The sequence below is a fragment of the Aptenodytes patagonicus genome, chromosome 1 (assembly GCF_965638725.1).
Source record: "Aptenodytes patagonicus chromosome 1, bAptPat1.pri.cur, whole genome shotgun sequence".
Taxonomy (NCBI): Eukaryota; Metazoa; Chordata; class Aves; order Sphenisciformes; family Spheniscidae; genus Aptenodytes; species Aptenodytes patagonicus.
The window spans coordinates 202,498,482-202,521,082 of NC_134949.1; the positions used below are offsets into that span (position 1 = coordinate 202,498,482).

The 22,601-nt window shown below is 37.3% G+C and overlaps 1 protein-coding gene across 1 annotated transcript in view; it reads right to left on the reverse strand.

Annotated features, from left to right (window-relative positions):
• Positions 1–22,601, reverse strand: part of BRCA2 (BRCA2 DNA repair associated) — a 41,391-nt gene that overhangs the window by 7,669 nt on the left and 11,121 nt on the right. The window contains exons 9-19 of the mRNA XM_076364281.1: positions 21,356–22,543; positions 15,636–20,453; positions 14,338–14,430; positions 12,802–12,871; positions 11,987–12,405; positions 10,767–10,957; positions 9,960–10,147; positions 4,895–5,065; positions 4,233–4,584; positions 3,398–3,553; positions 1,547–1,691 (exon numbers count right to left, since the gene is read on the reverse strand). Coding sequence (XP_076220396.1) covers positions 1,547–1,691; positions 3,398–3,553; positions 4,233–4,584; positions 4,895–5,065; positions 9,960–10,147; positions 10,767–10,957; positions 11,987–12,405; positions 12,802–12,871; positions 14,338–14,430; positions 15,636–20,453; positions 21,356–22,543 — 7,791 coding nt within the window. The remainder of the gene's footprint in view (positions 1–1,546; positions 1,692–3,397; positions 3,554–4,232; positions 4,585–4,894; positions 5,066–9,959; positions 10,148–10,766; positions 10,958–11,986; positions 12,406–12,801; positions 12,872–14,337; positions 14,431–15,635; positions 20,454–21,355; positions 22,544–22,601) is intronic.

The following is a 22,601-nucleotide window of genomic DNA, read 5'->3' on the forward strand; positions in this document are numbered from 1 at the left end:
CAAGCTGCTTTGCAGCTGGGCAGCCCCCAGCACATACTGGCGCATGGGGCTGTCTGTCCCCAGGTGCAAGATTTACACTTCCCTTTGTTGAACTTCACGAGGTTCTTGTCAGCCCATTTCTCCAGTGTGTCAAGGTCCCTCTGGATGGCAGCACAACCCTCTGGTGTATCAGTCACTCCTCCTAATTTTGTGTCATTGGCAAACCTGCTGAGAGTACACTCTGCCCCATTGTCCAGATCATTAATGAAGATGTTAAAACAGGACTGGACCCAGTGTTGATCCCTGGCGTATGCCACAAGTTACTAGCCTCCAGCTAGACTGCGCGCCACTGATCACCACCCTCTGGGCCCAACTGTTCAGCCAGTTTTCAATCCACCTGACTGCCTGCTCATCCAGCCCATGCTTCATCAGCTTCTTTATGAGGATCTTAAGGGAAACAGTGTCAAAAGCCTTACTGAAGTCAAGGTAGACAATATTCACTGCGCTCCCCTCATCTACCCAAGCCATTAAGTTAACCACAGAAGATTGTCAGATTAGTCTAACATGACTTCCCTTTGGTGAATCCCTGTTGACTACTCCCAATCACCTTCTTGTCCTTCATGTGCTTGGAAATGGTTTCCAGGATTAGTTGTTCCATCACCTTTTCAGGGATCAAGATAAGGCCAACTGGTCTATAGTTAGTTCTCCGGGTCCTCCTTCCTGTCCTTTTTGAAGACAGGAGACACATTTGCTTTCCTCCAGTCTTCAGGCACCTCTACCAACCACCATGATCATTCAAAGAGGATCAAGAGCGGCCTCACAAAGACATCAGCCAGCTCCTTCAGCACTTGTGGGTGCATCCCATGACCAGCAATGGACTTATGTATGTCCAGTTTGCATAAGTATTCTCTAACTTGATCCTCTTCCACCAAGGGTATGTCTTCCTTGCTCCAGATTTTCCCCTTGTCTCCAGCGCCTGGGATTGCTGAAAGCTGGTATTGCTAGTTAAGGCTGAAGTGAAAAAGGCACTCAGTAACTTGGCCTTCTCCATGTCCTGTGTCACCAGGGTTCCTGCCCCATTTAGCGGCTCCACTGACCTCAGTATCTCCACAGTCCTGCAATGTTTGTGAGGAAAGATGCTCAGTCTTGGTGTTCAGGTCTATTGAGATACATCCTAAGCAGTGCCCACTTCTGGGTGAAATACTAGTGTCAGATCTTTGAAGAGAATGGAATTACCAGTTCTACAATTTTGTAGCACTTCCCTGAGCATTATCTCAATGGGAATTTTTTAGTAGCCTGGCTAACAACATGTTCAGGAAGAGTTTCCTAGATAGCTGCAAAACCAAGCAAATAAGTATGTAACTGTTCTGTTCTGAAAGGTCTTGATACATAGGAAGTAAAAAACCTAAAATGATACAACACAAAAACAACAACAAAGAAAAAACCCAACACCCTATCTCTGCTTCTCTACCACCAGAGAAGTTTTTGCCAGTTTCTTTAAACTCTTCTGTAAATGCCAAAAGTTTTTGTGTTCTTATTACATGTTCTGAAACAATGAAAGTTTTACCTTCATGCTTTTCATATTCTGCTTGGATTTTTGCAAACAGAGCTTCCAGTTTCTTTTGTTGATCCTCTGCATGCTTGGCAGCTTCCCTTTCTTCAGCTCGGCTGTTACGAAACACATATGAACCACCTGATGTCTTTTCCATCCACTGAATAAAAGGTTCAAACAAAAAACAGGCTTTTTGTTATTTTTAACCTCATCTAGCTTCCTTCTAATACTCACTGCTAAGCAAAAATGCTTTAAAAAATGAACAGGCAGTAGATCATAACTTCTTTCAGTATAACAAATAAAAGGCAAAACCCCACAGCATTAAAGTGAAGATTTACCAACCAAAGATATACAGACAGAATGGAGCAGTAGTCAAAACTGCATGATTTAACTGCTGAAGAAACCATACCTTATAGCAATAGGTATCAATGATGTAATTTAGAAGATAGCTGGATCCCACTGGTAGATACATTAAGATACAAACCATCAAACTCAATGCTTAAAAAAATACCAGAATTACATTCTACTCAATTTGTCTTTCCACATCAACTGTACTGTCTGTTTTAACATGCTAGATTAGATGCTGTAAAAGAATTATGATGTTGTTCTGCAGATGCTCAAACTTTTTCTGCCTGGAATGGTTCCATAGAACTACAGCCTTGTCCACAGCCCTGCCAGAACTGGCTTGGCCTGAAGTCTTAAGTGCCTGGTTTGAAGAGATAGGTGAGCCAAAGAAAGAGGTCACTGCTGCTGAAAGTGGTCCCTTCCCTTCCTCTTTGCTGCACAGTCCCATCTTCTCCCTTGCACTAGCTCTAGCACATATCTGACCTCATCAGACCACATCAGTTTGTTAAGTCAACAGACAGCAGTTTGTTGGTTTTTTTTTAAATTTTTTTTAAATTTTATTATTATTATTAATTTACTTACTCCTGGTTTAGTGAATTAAATTAGCTAAGCAACGGGCTCAGATGAGCTCCAGGTTTAGCATAGAGAAGCAGCAAGAGAGTATAGCGAGAGCAGGATGAGGAAGGGTTGAAGGACTGATCCTTATGAGGCAGTGAATTGTTGAAATAGGCTCTGCCTGCCTCATTAACTGCATGCCATGTATTTCTGCACTATTCACAGTTTGACACCTTTAATTAGGGTTACTGTGATTCCTACACTCCTTGACTCTTGAGGTAAAAAGGAGACAGACAGCCCAAGTCTTCCTATCATTTTGGTAGATTTGAACAAGAGTCTCAGTGTTCTAACAAAACCCCAAAAAATCTATATCAGCACATCAGTCTCCTGATACAGTGAGATACAAAGCACCACTTTTTCCTCACCAGCCTGAAAGCCATTTACTGTGATGCGGTTACAGATTACAGTTGCCTTTCTGGGACCTAAATAAAGGCTAGTTCTATCAGGCAGCTCATACAGTAAGCGCTGCAATTTCCTCCATTAAAGCAATGATCTAAATATGAAAGTAATGATCCAAACCAAATATTGTTATTACCTTTGCAGAATTCATTCTACATCGACCAACAGTTACACAACACTTCAGAAAGAAAGCAATGAAAAGAATCCCCTATATGTACGTGCCAAGTGTAACATACTTCGAGAAAAGCAAACAAAATCTGAAAGTTGTATCCTGGTTAAACTGAGCACAAACTGAAATTCTTCTTATAGCAGGATACTCCAGTCCTGAAATACTGAATACATGCACACTGCAAGAACCACTCCTGTTCATTTTACACATAATGCTACCTTTTCTTAAATTTTTTTAGCTGTCTATATTATATCTGATTTGAGGAATGATATAGCAATTAACTAATACAATTTAGATCTCATAGAACCTGTTAGATTCATAAAATACTTATACCATACCTGAATAGGATAAGTTCTTTGAATAACTATATCAATACACCCCACTGCACCACCCTCACTGTAAAGCGATGACAAAGGCAAAGGAAAAGGTCTTGGATCCCGATGAAATCCTAGTTTTGCATGCCATCGTGCACATCGAGTGCTGTTCGCTGAAATCTGAATAAATTAAATGTTGAATGATAAACTGTCACTGGTAGGTCAAAAAGATATCCAACTTATTATATCTAGAGGAAAGACTATTTTCACACTGACCTCACTAAGAATATATCATTTTTGCACCTGAACATATTACATTTTAATTCAATGGTATCTTTTCACATTGAAGAATGTATTTTAAACAGGATCTAAAAATTTGATGAGTTAAAATTCTCTAGGAAATGAGCATCTATGAGACAAGCCACTGCTTTATAACAGAGGAGCAAAATTTTTATGCTGAAAATTCACCCAGCACTTTACTCATCCTCAAACGAGTCAATAACCTCCCCCCCAAGCCCACCCTCTCATGACCTGTTTTTTTCCCCCCATTCTTCCTCCAACTCCCATATTGTCTGTGATGGATAAATACTTTTTCTAACTTGGTGCTTAACCAAATTAAGGAACTGGAACGGACAAAACACACAGCAAAACTTGGCAGAATTTTGCATTACAAACTTGTCTTTCAACCCTATTGAATAGTGTCAGCTACTTTGTGTCATGTCTTACAAATCTGGTTATTAAACTTCAACAAAACTTTGTCTGTTTATAAAGCCCTGTTTACAAAATGTGGCTCAAGTAAATAGCATCTATCACATCTCTTGGTCACATCCAATCAAGCTGAACTAATATTTTGTTTTACCTTTAACATAAGGGAATCTGGAGCTTCCAGTGGTGTACATCCATTTTGAGAGCCAACAAGTTCTGCTCCGTGCACTATGATCTTCTGACCAACAGTCAGCCTTCTTCTATGTAAGAAAGCTTTGAGAGGTGGATCCAGAAGAGCTCTAATCCCATACCAGCCATCAGTAACTTCAATTATTGCTGCTACTTTTTTACTTTCCACATTCTTATTGCAACTGCTAGGAGATACAACGGTGTTTAGCGATATGATTTTAGAAATACACAGTACAAGTGTTTTACCTGCCGCATCATCTCTCTCCGTTATTTTTTTGATTGCTGATCGTTTACTTTTATCAACTTCCAAATCATACCTTCAAAAAAGAATTCATGATGCTTTGTTAAAGCAAACAAAATCCATCACATTGTTTTTCCTTAAAAGCAATTGTAGCAAACTATTGCTTAATCAATCTACATGATTAAGCACTGCTGTAGCAAAGCAAATATCTAAATTTTTGCAAATAACATGCGCTACATTTTTAATGCTGATATGCATAAGTTTAACAATATAATCATTCTGATAAACAGTAAATGCAAGGTAGAGGTGCTTATTTTGTAATATTATGAACTAGAAAGCACACAGTATCACAAATTACAACTCCAAATACATTGCTATACACGTACCTATATTTCAACTGCAACAGCACTGTTTCTGGTGTCAAACATCTGTTAGCAAATTCATGCGGAAAAGACACTTCCATGGCTGCCAATTTCCATATAATCCACCTATAGTGATTGTAAGCCCAGGCCTCTGTTATTAGCTTGGGATCCACACCAGGAGTGTCACAGAGGGCTCTGCAGATAAATTGTTAATAAATTAACCTGAAATCCACTGTAAGTTTTTACTTGCCTATTTTTCCCTAGCATTGCATTCAGTGTATGTACATAGGCAACATTAACAAAGGAATATTTATCACAGTGAAAACAGGAAGGTTACATTCCATAACCTGATCTGGTTATTGTCTGAATACTGAAGTTTTGTCCTTATACGCTTTGGCAGCATGCATGTGCATACGTGCATGCATTCTTGAAATGGAGACTTTTGACCGTAGCACTAGCTCCAGGGGCATGCTCTGTCTGCTTCATGCAGTTATGCACATAGCGTAGAGGGACAGAGGTGTGCTCTATTCCCTTTCAGCCCTGGAATTTCTCCTGCTTGCTTGATGAGTTCATTACAATCCATCCCCTTCTACTTCACAGTTTCTAGAGTTGTGGTTTGGATGTTTGGGTTTTCTTTTCTTTAAGCATGCATGTGGACAACACATTTCAAAGAACTTTCAGTTACTACTGAAGAACTTTCTTCTCTCCATTGAGTGACCGCTCAAATGGACTCTCATTCTGTCTTGAGTCCAAACTGTACCACCATGACCTGCATGAGTTGCGTTGGAAACATCTATTTTTTCCAGCGCTCAATCACTAGGAAGGCCAATTCATTAAAGGAGAAAGAGAAAGAATTAGACCAGAGGTTCAAATAGCTGAGCCATTAGACTGATTAGAACACAAGTTAAGTCCTATCAAAAAGTCAATCTCCAACACGTCAGAAAGCCTCAAGAAGATCTTAAGGAACTGTATTGCAGTTGGGTGAGGAAAAGAAACAGTTTAAAAGCCAAGAAATCATATACAGGAAGATAAGGAGCAGGCATGACCATGAAATTAATTATTACTACATTAGAAGAGAGCAACGCAATCTCAAACTTAGGAAATACTCGATATTTTTTGCAAATGACTGCAATTCAGGAGTTAAAGACAGAATTCAGTTCAAGATTAAGATCCTAAATACAGGTGACTAAATGAAGGAATATATATTGTAGTTGATGGAGATCTAGTTAATATACTTAAAGGGATAAAAAGACTGATTCAGCTGACCAACCAGTAGGTATTTATTCTCAACCATATGCTTTAACATATAACAAATCCAGAAAAGATACAGGAACTGAAGGCAACTTCTTGTGGAACAACCTCTACAAATTGCTCGAGAGTATATCTGGTATTCAGGGACAGATCAACACTGCCACCCAGAGCAGGTTCTGACACCAAAACCACCGTGGCTATTCTGGGATATTTAGCAGCATATTGGTGGTTTCTCTCTTCTGTTTCTGAAAAATGAATGTGGGGAAAGCCATGTATCTGATGGCCTGACCAGAATGTCAGGAGCACATCTGAAAATTATTATTAAGACAAGCTGCCTCTGGAACAAAGAGTTGGACTACCTAAAAAGGCCAATATTTGGCACATCTAGGCATAAGATGTTTTGTGCAAATACTTTAATATCTTTCCCATTCACAGGAAAATTGTGTGGAATTAAATCAAGATTACCTCCAACATGCCTAAGCAGCAGATTGCAAATACACTGATCCAGAGTTGGATGCATGGCTCCCAGAGATCTACTGCTTCTTGACAAAAACAACCTCACACCTCATGTTTCCTATGAATTTGTGTAGCGGTGTTGCTTGTCAGCCTAGAAATAGCAATTTCACATGAGAAAAGAATGACCAGCTTGCTTTCTAAAATGCATGCAACTTCAGAACACTGGCATGTAGGCAAGAGGTCCTGCAACCGTAACTGCACATGGATGAACATCCCAGACAGTCTTTTATGCATCTACCATAAATGCTTTGTAGGAACATTCCATCTAGCAAGGTATATCCCCAAAACATTCAACAACCGTGCCACCACTGGAGGGAAAGGCAGAATCAGGGATGGTATCACTAATAGCAAAATACTTGCCAAATGGGGAGGAAACGGACAAGTAACAAGTTAGGTCAAGTTCTGCATACTCTGCCTTTGAGTGACTACATAACTGCATATGCTTACACGTCCCACAGCTGTCCATGAAACAGTTGGGGCATGTGATGCCACAGGGTGCAAAATGGAACTGTGGGAGGATTAGCTTTTCTTTACAGTATTTAGAAAAAAACCACAATTTTAAGGACTGCTGAGACAAACTTGATTTACTGTCAAACAGAGACTCAAGAACTTCCACAGCAGCATGCAAAAATTCTTAGAAGCCATTTCTAAACATGTGAAAGACAAGAGGGTGATTGGGAATGGCCAACATGGATTTACTAAGAGCAAATCATGCCTAACCAACGCAATTGATTTCTATGATGAAGTAACTGGTGCTGTGGGCAAGGGGAGGGCACTGGATGTTGCATATGTTAGCAAAGACTTTGACAATTTCTTACAGTCTCCTTATCATGAAATTGGTAAGATATGGGCTGGATAAGTAGATAAGGTGGGTGGAAAATTGGCTGGACTGCTAAGCATAAAGAATTGTGATTGACAGTATGAAGTCCAGCAGGCGGGCAGTAACTAGTGGCACCTCTCAGATAACGATCAATCCAGGGACAAATGTTGTTTAATGTCTTCATTAACAACCCAGATGATGGCATGGAACACACTTGCAGCAAGTTTACGGATGACACCAAATTTGAGGAAGTGGTTGATAAACTGGGGGGCAGGGTCGCTATTTAGAAGGACCTGGACAGGCTCAAGAAACAAGCTGGCAGGAATCTCATGAAATTCAACAAAAGCAAGGTCTTGCACCTGCGATGGAACAACCCCATGCAACAGTAACAGGCTGAGGCTGACTGTCTGGGAAACAGCTTTGCAGAAAAGGATTCAAGGTCCTGGTGGACAACAAGATGACTATGAGGCACCAATGTGTCCTTGCAGCAAACAAGCACAAAAATATCCTGGGCTGTATTATGAGCAAAGCTGGGAAGGCAGTGATCCTTCCCCTCTCTTCAGCACTTGGGAGACAGCATCTGAAGTTTCTGTCCAGCTTTGGATTCACCAGGACAAAGATGCTGGTATACCGGAGCAAACCCCGCAGAGGGCCACCAAGGTGGTCCCCCTGTGCTCTTGGAAGCTAACCACATGACATAGAAGCTAAGAGAGCTGCATTTGTTCGGATTTAAGAGAGAAAGCAAAGAGACCTTATTGCTATCTACAGCTACCTGACTGGAGGATTCAGAGAAGACAGGGACAGACTCTTCTCGGAAGCACACAACAAGAGGATGAGAGGCAAGAGACACAAGTTGGAACATGGAAAATTCTAACTGGAGACAAGGGTGGTTGTTTTGGTTTTTTTTAAACCATGAGAGTGGTCAACTGGCACAGGTTATCCAGACAGATTGTGGAATCTGTCCTTGGAAGTATTCAAGACTCAGCTAGAAGTCCCTGAGTAATTAATCTAATTCAAACTGTGTTGAACAGGGGCTTGGACTGGATGACTGCCAGCAGTCCCTTCCAACTTAAACTACTCCACGCTTCTGTGAATTCCGGCACTTGATTGATCTTCACTGAGTAGTTTTTGGGTATGGACCCAGAACATCTCCAGTTCTCCCAAGATGAACAAATACTGTTGACACCAAAAACATTTCCCAAAGTCACGGCAATGATTTTGGCATCAAAAATGTTTCCCAAAGTCATGTGGGAGAAGTTAATAATGATGCTGACTCACTAGCAAGAGCAGAAAGCAATTTTTTTTTTCATGAGGAAGTACAGATCACAATGTGGCAGTACACATCTTATACTAGTCAATTTTCCCATGTTGGATTACTGGCACCAACTTCACCCACTCAAATGTTCAAATAAAAGCAGTCCTTGAGCTTGCAACAGACCTCTCTCTGTCGCACTTTGGTACTGGGAAGCAAATATTGCAAACCTCTTGATTCTCATACTACGTAGGTTGGCAAATGCATGTTTGACTACAAATACTACTCAAATACAGGTCCCTGCCTTGAGTGTTTGTGTGAATGCATACCAACAGTGACATTGACTTGAAAAAAGAGCATTTCAAATTTACGGCGGAAATCAGAAAATAATGATAAATTATTTTCTGAAGTTTTGCTGAAACAACAGTACGCTGGTAGTTCCTTGTTGTGTTACACATGCTTTTGATGAAGTTATAATGTACAAACTTGCTTACAGTAACACAAAACATAATTCTTATGAAAGTGTTTAGGACAGATGCACTCAACACATACACTTTTTTTTCAGCTCATCTTAAATGACCTGCAAAAGGAGGGATAGAAGGACCTGGAAGAGTGCAAAAGCAAGGGTTGTTTGTGCATTTTTTTTTTTTTTTTTTGCTTCTTACATATACTCAAAAGAAAGCTTGAATGAAATAGTGAGTGATTAGTACTGAAGTCTTTGCTTCCTTCAAATCATACATCAGCTTTAAAAAAAAAGATATTGAAAAACATATTTTCAGCCCTGTCCTGCCAAAGAAGCCCTAAGCACCTCCTCAGTCAACCTTCATTCCCTATCAAAAAGCTCTAGAGCCCAACACAAATAAATCTTTTTCCACTTGGGGGAAAAAAAAAAACCCAACAACTATTAATGCTAATTAAACAAAATTGTAAAGCGCTGAATTAAGAGAAAACAGTAATATTTTTCTAGACTATTTACGCTGTTGAAGGATCCCCAGAAATTTTCTAAATTAACTCTGTTTCTAAATTGACTTTGTATGCTTTCATTAATGGTCAGTGAAGATCACTAACAACATTAGTCTACATAGTAAATTTACAATCCTTTATTTACGCTAACAGAGGCGTACTAGAAATGCACAGTAAAAAAGTAGTCAGAGGCTTTAAAAGATCACTGTGTTGGATTTATTCTAGGGGATAAGAGAATCACTAACTAATAAATAGCATACCTGTCTCAAGTTCATAAGTAACAGTACCTGTAAAACTCCTTTTTTCCAGCTTTTCCCTCATCTGTAGGTATTAGCCATCCTCCATCAGCAAGTTGCATCCCATTTCCAGCTAATAAATACTCCTTACTGAAAAATTCTTTTATGAGAAACTGGAAAGATTCTGCATTTGTGCTGTTAATTTGTATGCAATGTTTTGAAATACCATATGTGTAAAGCTGCAAAAAATTAGATGAAAAAGACTAAATAATGACAATACAGTAAGAGTACAGCTGAGAGTTTTTATATCTAATGTTATAAATTCAGATAAAATATTTCCTTGAGGTTGAGACAGCTTTTGTCTGACCTTGTAATTTCGCATGTAATCTAAGGAGAATGGAGAAATTCCCAGCAATTTTAGCAGAACATCATCACAGTGTGCTTTAAAAGTGTTTAAAAAATTCAATAGGTTTTGTACCTTCACTGTACCAAAAGCAAGAGGCTTTTGATATAGATTTACCTGAGCTTAAACTTTAACCGTGTGTTATTGTAAAACAGCTCTTCATATGGGTTACAAGTCAATAGCAACTATAATTGGTGGATTTTTTCCTTGTTTGATGCTTCTCTTGTTTGATTATAACACTACAGAGACATTTATGACCCTTATTATTTGGAATAGTCTTAAAAACTGTGGATACGCAAAGCTACTTAAAAACTGTAGCAACTGGTATAACAGCTACTGTAAATACCTATCTCAAAACTGAAGAATGTATCTATTCAAAAGCTGCTGAGTTTTTGTTTGCTTGTCTTAAGGAACAGACCCCAGGAAAGAAGCACAATAAAACATTATCAATATACCTCTTCCGCAGAATAAAACCTAGGAGATTTCTCTTCTACTGCAGTTTTCAGAGAGATTCTATTTCTTGCAGAGGTTTTAATGACATAAAGACTGCCTGGCTGTGAGCTAATATTTTGCTTATATTTCTTTTTAATTCTCATTTCCTGCAGATCTCTGGCACAACGGAGATTTGTCATCATCTTGACCATAGCTGCAAAGGGAAAAAAACAAAACAAAAACTAAACATCAAAACCTTTTTACAGTATATATCCATTTAAGATATACAGTCACACTATAACAGCAGATTCAGAGAAGCATATTTTCTAAGCTACTCTGCAGATTTTTAGAAACTGCAACAATCTAAATATTCAGTTTAAAACATTTAAAAAACAGTGTTTACTGAAGGCATTTGAATAATATTTATATGAAATGAATGATATGAAATAAATATGAATATAAGTCCCTGAACTAAACTAAAATCCACATTTTTTTGCATCAGACTGAATTCTTATCTTCACAGAAAACTCCAAATGAACAGAAATTGGTTGATGATGACTAGTCCATAATCCTGAGATTTTGACCTGTAAACAGGGGATCTAATTCTGCAAATGCTCATGCACCTGTTCAAATATACACGAGTCCTTCTGAAAAAATCCAGATTATTTGATTGTAAAAGTTACATAAATTATACACATTAGAATATTCAAGAGAGCTTAGAAAGCACAAGCCCACATGCTAAATAAAGTCAAACAGCTGAGCATTTAAACTCTTCTTCTTTGAAAATGACACAATCAGCCATTTATATGGTTAAGCCTACATTTTAATTAGAAAACAGAATTAATACAAGCTTCTATAAAAGTGAATGAAGTATAGTAAGGTTAGTTGCTAAGGTTCCTAGAATATTTTACTGAAGAGGTATATAAAATCAAATATCAAATGAAACATAAGCCATCTTAAACACTTATTCTGAAGCACTGTCTGAAAACAAATTTTTCGTGTTCTTAATTAAATTTGGAGATGAGATGAATATGTTTTATTAGGAGTGCAATACAAAATACTAGGAAAGTAATTATTTCCTAATTTTCCTGCAAAAACCCCCAACAAATCAAAAACCTAAGCTTAAAAAGAAGCTTCTTTTTATTTAAAAAAGAAGTCGTCTGACAAAACATGCAAAACCCTTAAAGGGTCAGTTCTGATAGTTAGTATTCACAACAGGCAAGTGATCAAAATCTGAAAATACCTAAATTGCTATTTTCTAGGTCAGTGTCTGCAGCATGCTGGATGCAAGACCGGTGATCCTGAGGTTCATCAATATTTTGTTCAGTTGTGATCTGATTTAATTCTGTCTCTTCAGTCATATTTTTGCTGATTGGTGAGTCACATCTTTTGCTGCTGCTTTGTTCACCTGTAGAAAACGTCAGCTTGGTTTTGAACGGTGGAATAAAAGTTTTAACAGTTTTGCCAGATTTGTACAAACTTCTTGTTTCTTCACTCTCTTTTGCTGAGGCCTTACATAAAGTAGAAACTCCTGGAGTACCATTTGAAGACTGCCTTAGTGCACAGTGCTGAAAAATGGCAGGTTTAGATTTGAATCCTTTGAAGTCTTGATCTGGTAGAGTAAGGGTAGGATTCTTGACTTCTTGTCGTTCTTCAGTAGCCCTACAGAGATGAAGACATTTAAACATACAGGTTTCAGCTTCCTGACAAAAAGCTTTGTCAGGGTTTTGATATTCTTCATTTAGTAATACAACTTTCAACACTATGTCAATAAAAAGACAAAGTATCAGTCTTGGACATTTTAAAAACCGAATACTTAATTTCTATCTACCAAGAAAAGAGAAATACAAGTGTAAAATTTGTTTAGCATCTCACTGGTCTACTGCAGCAATGTATGATATATGGTAATTTAATATGTTTATTGTGAAGTAAAATTATTAGTCTTTTATAAAGTTGGGTAGCAAATTATTACCATATATTTTTAAAAAGTTACAAGAGCTTGCGAGGTTTTAAGAAATTGCATTAGAAGAACTCTAAAATATATTATAAATTTCTCACCCAAAAGGTCGACAAGTTATGGGTTTTAAAGGAACATGGTACAAAAATTTTCTTCTGTCTTTGAAAATGCCTATAATTAGAAAAAAAGTTTGAAATGGTACATTACATGGATAGATATTTAAAGCACATGTTTTTTCTATATTAATGTTATAGATACATAGAAAAGTTTCCAGAGTGGATTTAAACATCTTTGTTCTCTTTTGTTTTCCCCAAATAAAATCTTTGTATAACATCTTCGCACTAGTTGCAGACAGATCTAAAGGATAAGTGACCACAGTGCTGAACTCTCGAAAGTTCCTATTTGTGAGCCTGCAAGATGTTTTTAGGCTCCTGAAAGGGAAATGTTTATCATATATTTAATTCCAGGTAGGCTCACCATTCAATTTAGAATTATTTTAGCAACTTTTTATTTTTTTTTAAAGTTACAACAGAAAAGAGCACATTTGCACAAACTCCTCCTTCCATCATTGAAGGACATGCTTATCTTGGAATTACCAACGTAACTAAATCATGTCTGCCTGGAATTTAAACTCATTTGTGCTATGCCCTCAGGCTGCAAAGAGGAAGTTTCATATGAGAAGTCATATATACAAGATGCCACATATTCTAGAAGTCAGAGGCAAGACTATACTGGAGATTAGAACTGTTTTCAGATGTTCCACCAAAGAATAACACTGTTCAGATCCTGCTGTAGGGTAGGATAATATTTACCTGTGAAGGGTATAAAATTATTCTCTGGCAGCAACTTACAAATTCCATTTAAAACTTTCTGTGAATCATGGGGTTTATGTTTTTAGAACAGATTTAGGACAGCATTCCGGAACCAATATACTGGTTAAACCAATATATTTGATGAATCCTGCTACTGAATTCTAGGTGAGAGCACGCAGTGCTTTGAAAGAACACGTTCCTTAAAGAACACAAATTAGCCCATAACCAAAAGCCGTAGCCAAAAATCACATTATCCTAGTACCCTAATCACTAACTAGCTTCACATAAAGCATCAACTCAAACTTTAAAACCTTGATTTCACTTTCATAAGCCTCCATGTTACTGGCTTGAAATACTAAAAGCATCTGTAATGTAGACACCTATCAGTAAGTATATTCTTCACAAGTTATTATATGATGAAATTACCAGTACCTTCTCATTTTCCTGTAGATACAGTTTTTAATTGAGAAATTACAGATCAGTAAAATATATTCTTCCTAGTGAGACTAGAATTTGTGAGATTTAGGATTGTGAGAAACTGGATAAATTCCTACTGAGCTGGAAATTAAATCTGAGTTCTTGCAGAAGTAGTACATTGTAATACATTTAGATTCTACACAATAAGGCATACCACTAATCATGTGATTTCAAGTCAGCAGAGACATTACCATAGCACCTTCCCTGAATTTTCATGACTATATTGATAAAAGAAGCAGTTAGCAGTTAGGCAATCTTATTATATGTTAGTTTACTGGAAATTGAAGAATTCTAAAAATAACAACTGACATCAGATTACTGCTTAGAACACAAGAAGGCTAAAATTACCATCAGGGGTGCTTTTCGAAGCTTTCAAAGATCTGGGGGGATTCTTTGTTCTGTTAAATTCAAGCAGTAGTTGTCTTTTAATTGGAGGTTGTCCTAGGATAAAACCACAGATTTTTTAAAAGTGATGTTCCTTTTAAGTTCAGTTTCTTACCAATACCATATAACTTAATTATAATTTCTAAATAAAACATTCAAGAAGTCAGAGCAAGCAGAAGTAGCAATTTTTCAGATCACGTCTGTATTAAACGGCCTTTTCGAATACAGAGCTACTTCACCACAATTTGCAGAAGTTTCTTCTGTACAGAAGAGCTGTATATTTGTTACCAAGAATGATTTCAAGGCTCCATATAATGAAGTCTGTTGCAGAATCTTTTGTGGTCAGTAGGTCTGTTCCATCCAAATCAAAATTTGTGAGCCTTAAGTTATCAAACATACTTGAGACAGTCTGCCTCAAAGTGCACCACAGTGGACTTCAGCAGCACAGCTCACCTGTGTCTTCTTTTGTACTTTCAGTAATCAAAGGGTCCCTGCAGAATTCTAAAAAAGTGTGTAACACATCTTTTACAGAAGCTGTAACTAAGGATGTGGTTCAACTGTGTCACAGCTGTTTCAAGTTGTACTGATAGAGTCCTATCTGCCTTTTCACACCTACCCAAGCTTTCCTGCACTGGCCTGCCCAACTTTTGTACCTGAACTTAGGCAGCTAGGCAGCAACTCTTTATGGAAGGGTAGATTGCAACATAGTTTTCAGCTGGCCCAGGTCCCTGAGCAGGTCTGGGTGGCTGTGCAAGCATTAAGTACCAACACTTCAGCCCTGAGACAGATCAGTTTTAGATGGCAAGAAACCATGCTTTTAGATGGACAATTATTTTTCACATCACACTAGCAGTCTCAATATAAGTAAAACCTTGTCCTCACCTACAAGGCACAAACCAGTTAAAATGGAATTACTACTTCTCATTTTTCAATTAAAAAAACCCCACTAGATTTGTGCAGAGAGGAAAAAAAGAAGTCTGCTCAGAGAGAAAATAAGCAGTAGCTTTCTTCCGTATCTTCATGATAAAACAGCAAAATCTGCACACCTTCAAAGTTACTAATCACAAATTTAGCTTGTACCGTGTATTGAAGGCTGGAAAGAGTGGATGAATTATTGCCTGCAGCAAGAATTTTTGTCATTAACACTCAGAGTAAGAACTTAAATTTCTATATGACCTAAAAAATCAATGACATGCAAAAAAGCCCCAAACAACCCACAGTGCAGAAGTATGGAGTTGAACGTATATAAGACAAAGACCTACCAAGTGAGTTTTCTTCTTCAAAGTGCCTCTTCCCAAAGGTCTTATTTTGAAAGTTTTTATCCAGTCTGCCACTGAAGGACTGTGCAGCATTGATTTGTACTCCAGAATCGGAAAGATTATCTTCCATAAAAGCTCTTGCACTTTCTACAGCCTCCACTTCCAAGTAATTTTTTGGAGTTTGGAGAAGATTAATATTTATTTCTGCTTTAGCAGTAGCACTACATGAAACTGCTTCAGACTCTGTTTTCATCCCCAGATTCAGCTGCCCTTTTCCGAAAGACCTAGTCTCCTCCTGCTGAAAGCTATTTTTAAATAATGTTAACTGCTTGTTTTTCTTACTATGCGGTACATACTCAGGCATTTTGACACGGTAAGTGCTTGGAAAAGACTTCGTTTCCTCAGGGTAGATGCTTTTTAAGTCAAAGTCTTCATTGCAGCTTTTTTCAATTTTGGATTCTGAGATCACTTTATCAGTTAAAGATTTTGCATGTTGACCACTCTCTTTAATTGAACGTAGTTGATCTGTAATGCAAAGTCCACTGCTTAAAAAGTCATCAGATTCTTTTAAAATTGCCTTTGCTTTTTGATAGGCATTTTTAGAGACTGTTACCTGCTTTCCACTTGCAGTGCTGAACCCAAAAGCTGGATTTGAAATCAGTTCAGTGCTGGCATTTTCTTCCCCTTTTGGTAACGCTATCTGCATTTTCCTAGGAACTACTTCAGCGTGCATTTCAGACTTTTCAACATCTTCCTCAACTAAATATGCTTCTTGTACATGAGATGAACTATTACCTTCCATTTCTGAAAAGAGCTGTCTAGCTTTCCTGAGTGACTCTTCTGACAGTTGTACAGGCTTACCACTTGCTGTACTAAAAAATCCAAGATTGCTTGTAGAAGAATCTGACTGCTTTATCTGCTTATCTGCAACAGGCAAGTGCCCTAAATGCTTAGTATTCTGTTCAAAGCATCGCCTCCGAGAATTTGAAACAGACTTTGCATCTGCAAATGTGTTTGTATCTTGGTGACCATTTTCACTAGCACTTGCATTTACTTTAATAAAATGGGATGCGGCTGAATTAATCTCTTCACTTCTTGTAGCATTTAAAAACTTTGCAGAATTAGGACACTCAGCATGAATGACGGAAGATGAATTTCCAGCAATTTCTGTTTGATTAGTTCTTGAGTTAGTCTCAATTTCATATTTTACAGATTCACTGTAGTCTTCTTCAAACATTTGTCTGACTCTTGCTAATGCACTTTCCGAAACAGAAACTGCTTTACCTTTTGCTGTACTAAACATAATTTGTTTCAGATCACCCTTTTCATTTTCAACATTAAGTGTTGTTTCTTTTAACCTGGTTAAATCAGTTCCATCTTCAGGAAGACTGACTAGTGATTGGTTTTGGCAAGCATTAACTATGGTGTCTGTCAAGCAGTTTGTATCAGCACAAGGTTCATTTAAATGTTCTAAGTCAAATTCCTTACTGTTACAGTTCAAATGAGAAGAGCTACTTTTTGAAGTTAAGAGGAGGGATCGATTCGATTTATTGTTAGTATCCTCAACAAAGAAAGTATTTGTATCTCCAGGCACAGAATTCTCTTCAAGGTCATTTGATACCTTCATTAAATGCAGAGATGCAGCAGAGTGCACAGGAAAATCATGCATGTTTTCTGAATCATCCCTCTTTTTTGCTGAGTATTCCGTCTTTCCCTCTGCAAACAGTTTTCCATCTTCAGACAAATGAGTTCTACTTAAAGCATCACTCTCCTGTCTGGGAAAGGATTTCAATTCTGACTGTCCAGATCTGACATCAGCTTTTTTATGTGCAGATGAAGTTACCAAACTTCTTTCACAATCTTCACCTAGATTAACAAATGTATCTACTTTAACAGTATCAAGAATCACAGTGTGTTTAATGGGACTGCTCTCTACTGTCTGCTTAAATTGATCTCCAGGTTCTTCAGGAACAAGCTTTTTATTAAAATTAAGTTTTTTGGGATCACATTGAGCAATGCTTTCAATACATAAGTCACAGTCTTTGACACAGTTTTTACCACATTTCCTTTTCCTTAAGGGGTTCACAAAACTGTCATTATGTTCCTTTCCTAAATCAACATTTTCTGCAAAAAACTGTTCAGCTTTAGCCAAAAATCCATCAGCAATTGTTATTTTCTTGCCACTAGCAGTATGAAAACCAGTCAGATAACTCTCCTTCATTTCATTTTTTTCAACATGCACCTCTTGCTCGAAAGGTATTTGATGATGATGGCAAGAACCTATTTTTCTTCTGCTCTCATTCACTAACAGGATCTTATCATGGGTGGTGTCTTCTTCCATATTTATACTATTTGTCTTTTGTTTATCAGAGTTCTCCAAAACATTTACATCTCTTTCTCCACCTTGTACGTTGAGCAAGTGTAGAGAATTATCCAAAGCTGCATCAGAAATGGATATATCACCATCAGCTGGAGTTTGAAATTTTTGTGACAAGTGTTCATTTTCCTGCTTTCTGTCTTCTCCTTTCTGATTAGGAGATAGGTTTTCCATTTCATCTGATATGCTTAAACTATGTTCTTCTGCAGTTGCAATAGCATCTCCTAGACATGTTTCATCTAATGAGTCTTCTTGCAAACTACCTTCAACTTGGCAATCTATTTGATTCAAAAATTGTTTGGAAGTTTTATGATTCTGGTTATGTTTTTTAACGGATGGTAGACTCTTGATGATAGCGTTAGTACTATTGAAATTAACACTTTCATTATCATTTATTGATCTTTTTGTCCAATTTTCCTTATTTTCCTTAAATAGCGTACTAATATTTTCCTCATTTTTTTTCTGCGCATGGTGGGAAACAGAACCGGTGTGGGAAATGGCATCTATGCTTTTGAAATCTGAAACACAAACCATTTTTCCTTTGTTTTCTTTTGTCAGGCATCTGACAAAATTACAGTTAGAAGACATATGCCCATTTGAATTGCGACATCTAGTACTAGTTTCAGAAGATTTAAACAAATCATTATCATCAACCAAGTCCCTGAAGAGCTCTGCAGATCTGGTCAAAGCCTCCTTAGAAATATTTATTTTTTTACCTCCAGCTGAAGTAAAGCCTACAAAATTAGAAAAGCTGTCCTGTTTAGCTACTGGAAAGCTCCCATCAGATATGCTACTTTCATTTCTGTCTAAGTTAGTAAAAGTAAACTTTTTGTCATTTTTATGGAAAGCCACTGTGTTTTCTCTTTCGTATTCCACCACTTTAGAGTCTTCATTTGTGTCTTCCTGCTTAGTACAATACTTGTCATTTTTTACTTGATTTTCAGATTTAAAAGCGCTGCAAAAATCAGCATCTTTCCTTGTTCCATAAATATTTTCCGCATTCGTTGTTCCACATGTTTCTACAGTTCCGAATTGTTGAAAGGCATGGTTTTGTATCATGTTACTTTGCTTTCTAAACTGTGTAAATTCAAACTGACTACCTGTTTCTTCCAGGATACTAGAAAGTTCAGCAATTTCAGCTTCTTGGCTTGCTGTCAAGGTTTGATTTGTTTTTTGCAAGGATTGTTGACTTCTAGGAAAGCTTTTACACAAGCCAACTTCATGTGGAATAAACTGTGTATGCCTGGGCTCCAGAAAACTTGTCTGTGAATCTAAAGAATCAGATAAATTACTGCCCAACTTGCTTTCTGAATCTGAGAAAAACGTATTCTCCTTTTTAACTTGATTTGAAGAGTTTGTGACTCTTTTCATGGAAGAGGCTTCAAAGCATTCATTTTCAATATCTTTGAACAGCATTTTGCCTTTTGCTATACTGACTTCAGAGAATTTAATCTGCTTATTGGAAGCAGTCTGAAAACCACCAAAGCCCAGATTCAAACTGCATGCATTAAGATTTCCTGATGATTTCACTTCATACTTTAGGTTCTCCTTTGACTTTTTGCTGGAATACATAGGTGCTACTTGTTTATCTTCTTCAGAAATTACTTCATTTAAAGAACTATCATCTATACAATCTAACAATTCTTTAGCAATCTCTACAGCTCTGTTATTGCAAGCAGCTGCTTGAGGGCTTTCATTATTTTCAACTGACTTTGACTCTGGATTGTCAGCTACAACTTCTGAAGAGGCAGCTGCAACTGTTTTCTCCCCTTGTTTTAACCCAGTACTATCATTTTCTGAGCAGTTTATTCCCAAAGGTCCAAGTACTTCTCTACAGTCAACTACTGACCATTGGTCTGTAGCATGCCTTTTATCAGTGGATATTTTATTGCAACAATCACTACTGACTCCATTTTTGCCAAAGCTGATCTGACTCAAAGTAGTATTGAAACCGCTGTTTGCCACAGATGTAGCGTCACGGTGCATATCAATCAAGCATTCATTATCCCTAGGAGAAGACCACGCAAATTGTTCTTTAAGGCTCTGAGGTACAGTAGCTCCATCATTCACGTTAGCACTCATATACTTATCTTCCTTGCCTTTCTCTAAGCAACAGCCTTTAGGGAGCAATCTGGAATGCTTTCTTGCCATTAGGCATGCTGAAGTTAGAACTTTACATTTTATATTTGAAATTATTTCACTATTTAAAGCAGCTGTTGTGTCTTCTTTCTGTGTATTAGATACTTCTAAGCATTTTAATGATGTAGCAGGTTGATCCTCTCTTGCATTTTTCCCCAAGTCTCTCAGGTCTTGTTGCTTCAGCCTATCGTTGAAGGAATTATCAGATGAATTATCCATTATATCCATTTTTAAAGTACAAGTGCTGAAATTGTTCTCCTTGATATTCGATTGCAAATGCTTTCTCTCTGCAAAAAGCAAGCAGTCTAAAAAAGAAGACATTATAGGGAAAAAAAGGATTAATAAATTAGTTCTTTTATGCAAACAAATGTAGATTCAGCTTTTCATAAAATTTTGGCCCATAAGATCATTTCTACACATATGTAACACTGGTACCATAAATATCACCTCTGTTTACAAATGTGAATGCCTTGACAAGATTGGAGATCTGTTTAATCTAATCATGTTCTAATAACCAGAAACAAGCGAGTAGCCTCCAGTTAATGCTGTCAGTTTAAAAAAAAAAAAAAATCAATTTTTAGTTGCAATGAAATTTGAAGAGATGGGCTTCCATTCCTTGTGTCTCAACGTAAGGACTTTTTGCAAACTTTAAAGAGAAGTACTTCAATTCCTAATATTAAGTAATTCTTCTAGCAAGAACAACAGCTCTTAAAAATAGGAGTATGTGCTTGCTTTTGTTATATAATTTGTTTTCTAAAAGATATTGTACTTCTGGAAGAAACAGATGTACAGTCTTAAACCCCCTAATTTTAGAAAAATAAAAATATAACTTTACCATTCTTTATGATCTCTTAGAAGTTACCAACTCAGACAGGATGGCCCTTGACATTATGGATGTCTAAACAGCATTGACAAAGATAATTAAGCTTGTCAATTAGAATAGCGGTTCAGGTGGAAGTTTCTATTCCAGAAACTAACCTGAGACTAAAACAGTAAGTTAGCACCAGGCTATTTGAAAATAATGCTGTTCTGTCAGTATTATTATAATAGACCAATTCCATATCTCGATTCCCAGACTAGTCAGTTTCAGAGCTACTTTATCACAAATGCAAGATTTTACACTATTTTATCTGAAACATTTATATAAAGTGTTCTTAATAAATAAATACAGAATCCTCCACAAATGATGAAAAGCTTAATAATATACCTTGCTCATCAACACTGGCCACATGACAACCTTTAAATTCACACGAATCAAATTCCAAATGTGGTAATACAGGATGAATAGGCAATTCAGAGGTTACTTCTTTCTGTAATGTTTCTTCTTGATACAGTAAAGTCTTATTTATTGTATAAATAAACCTCTTGGATCTCTTTCTCAAGCTGGATAACATATTCAGGCTTTTAAAGTCAGACTTCGTAAGAGTATTTTCACTATTTGTTAAATGTAGGTCATTGCAATTATCTGGAGATATAGCACTACATACAAGTGGGTGAGACAGAACATCAGTTACAACAGACTTAGAAGTTGCTTTTAAATGCTTGGAAAAGCTGCCATTGTAGACTACAGAATACTCTGTGACATTTGTACTTTCAACGAAAAAAGAATTACAGTTTAAGCAGCTCATTTTGGAAACCTTCTCAGCTGCACATCCTTTTACTAACTTTGGATCTTGGACACTCAGAGACACAGATTTTACTGGAGTTATTTCCGATGTTGGGTTGTTTTCAGAATTTTTCACTTCATAGCACTTTTCTGACAAATTGACACTCAACAGCTTTTGTGCTTTTATCAAGCCTGAAGTATTCAGTAAAGATGTTTCCACAGCATCATCCTTGGTCATTAGTAGTGACGTCTCTTCTAAATTTTTCTCTCTACATAAGTCAGAGGGTGGAGAGCTACATATAGACATTTCCAAGTGAGTTACATCAAGATCAGATAAGTTCAGTTGAGACCACTGGCTTGATGAAGACGGCACGTCTTCTTTCACAGGCTTCTCATTCTCAGATGACTTGTGTGTTCTATAATCTTGCACATCTCCTGCGATCTTAAGTGACTCCAGTTCCTTTTCCTGTCCTATTAAACAGCTATCTTTACCATCCCCTGTATCTTTATCTATGTTTTGGAGTAAAGAATCCTTCATTTCAACAGAGTGGCTTTTTTCAGTCCAGCTAGTTGTTCTCGCTTCCTGTGAAATGCCAGTCTTTCTTCTATTAGGCTGCTCAGAAGGAACATCCCCCTTTTCTTGTGCTTTATCTGTGTTTATTTCACATTTCTCTACTGCATCCAGAGCGTTTGGCATCAGCAGAAGAGTTCCATCGGACTTAGCAGGCATGTTGAACGTATCCTCAAAGCTATTCATCTCACCAAATAAGCCATCTAACATCTCCGACCCTAAACAGTTTAGAGAAGATGGGGAGAGGAAAAGAAGTAAAAAATTAAGTTTTAGGAA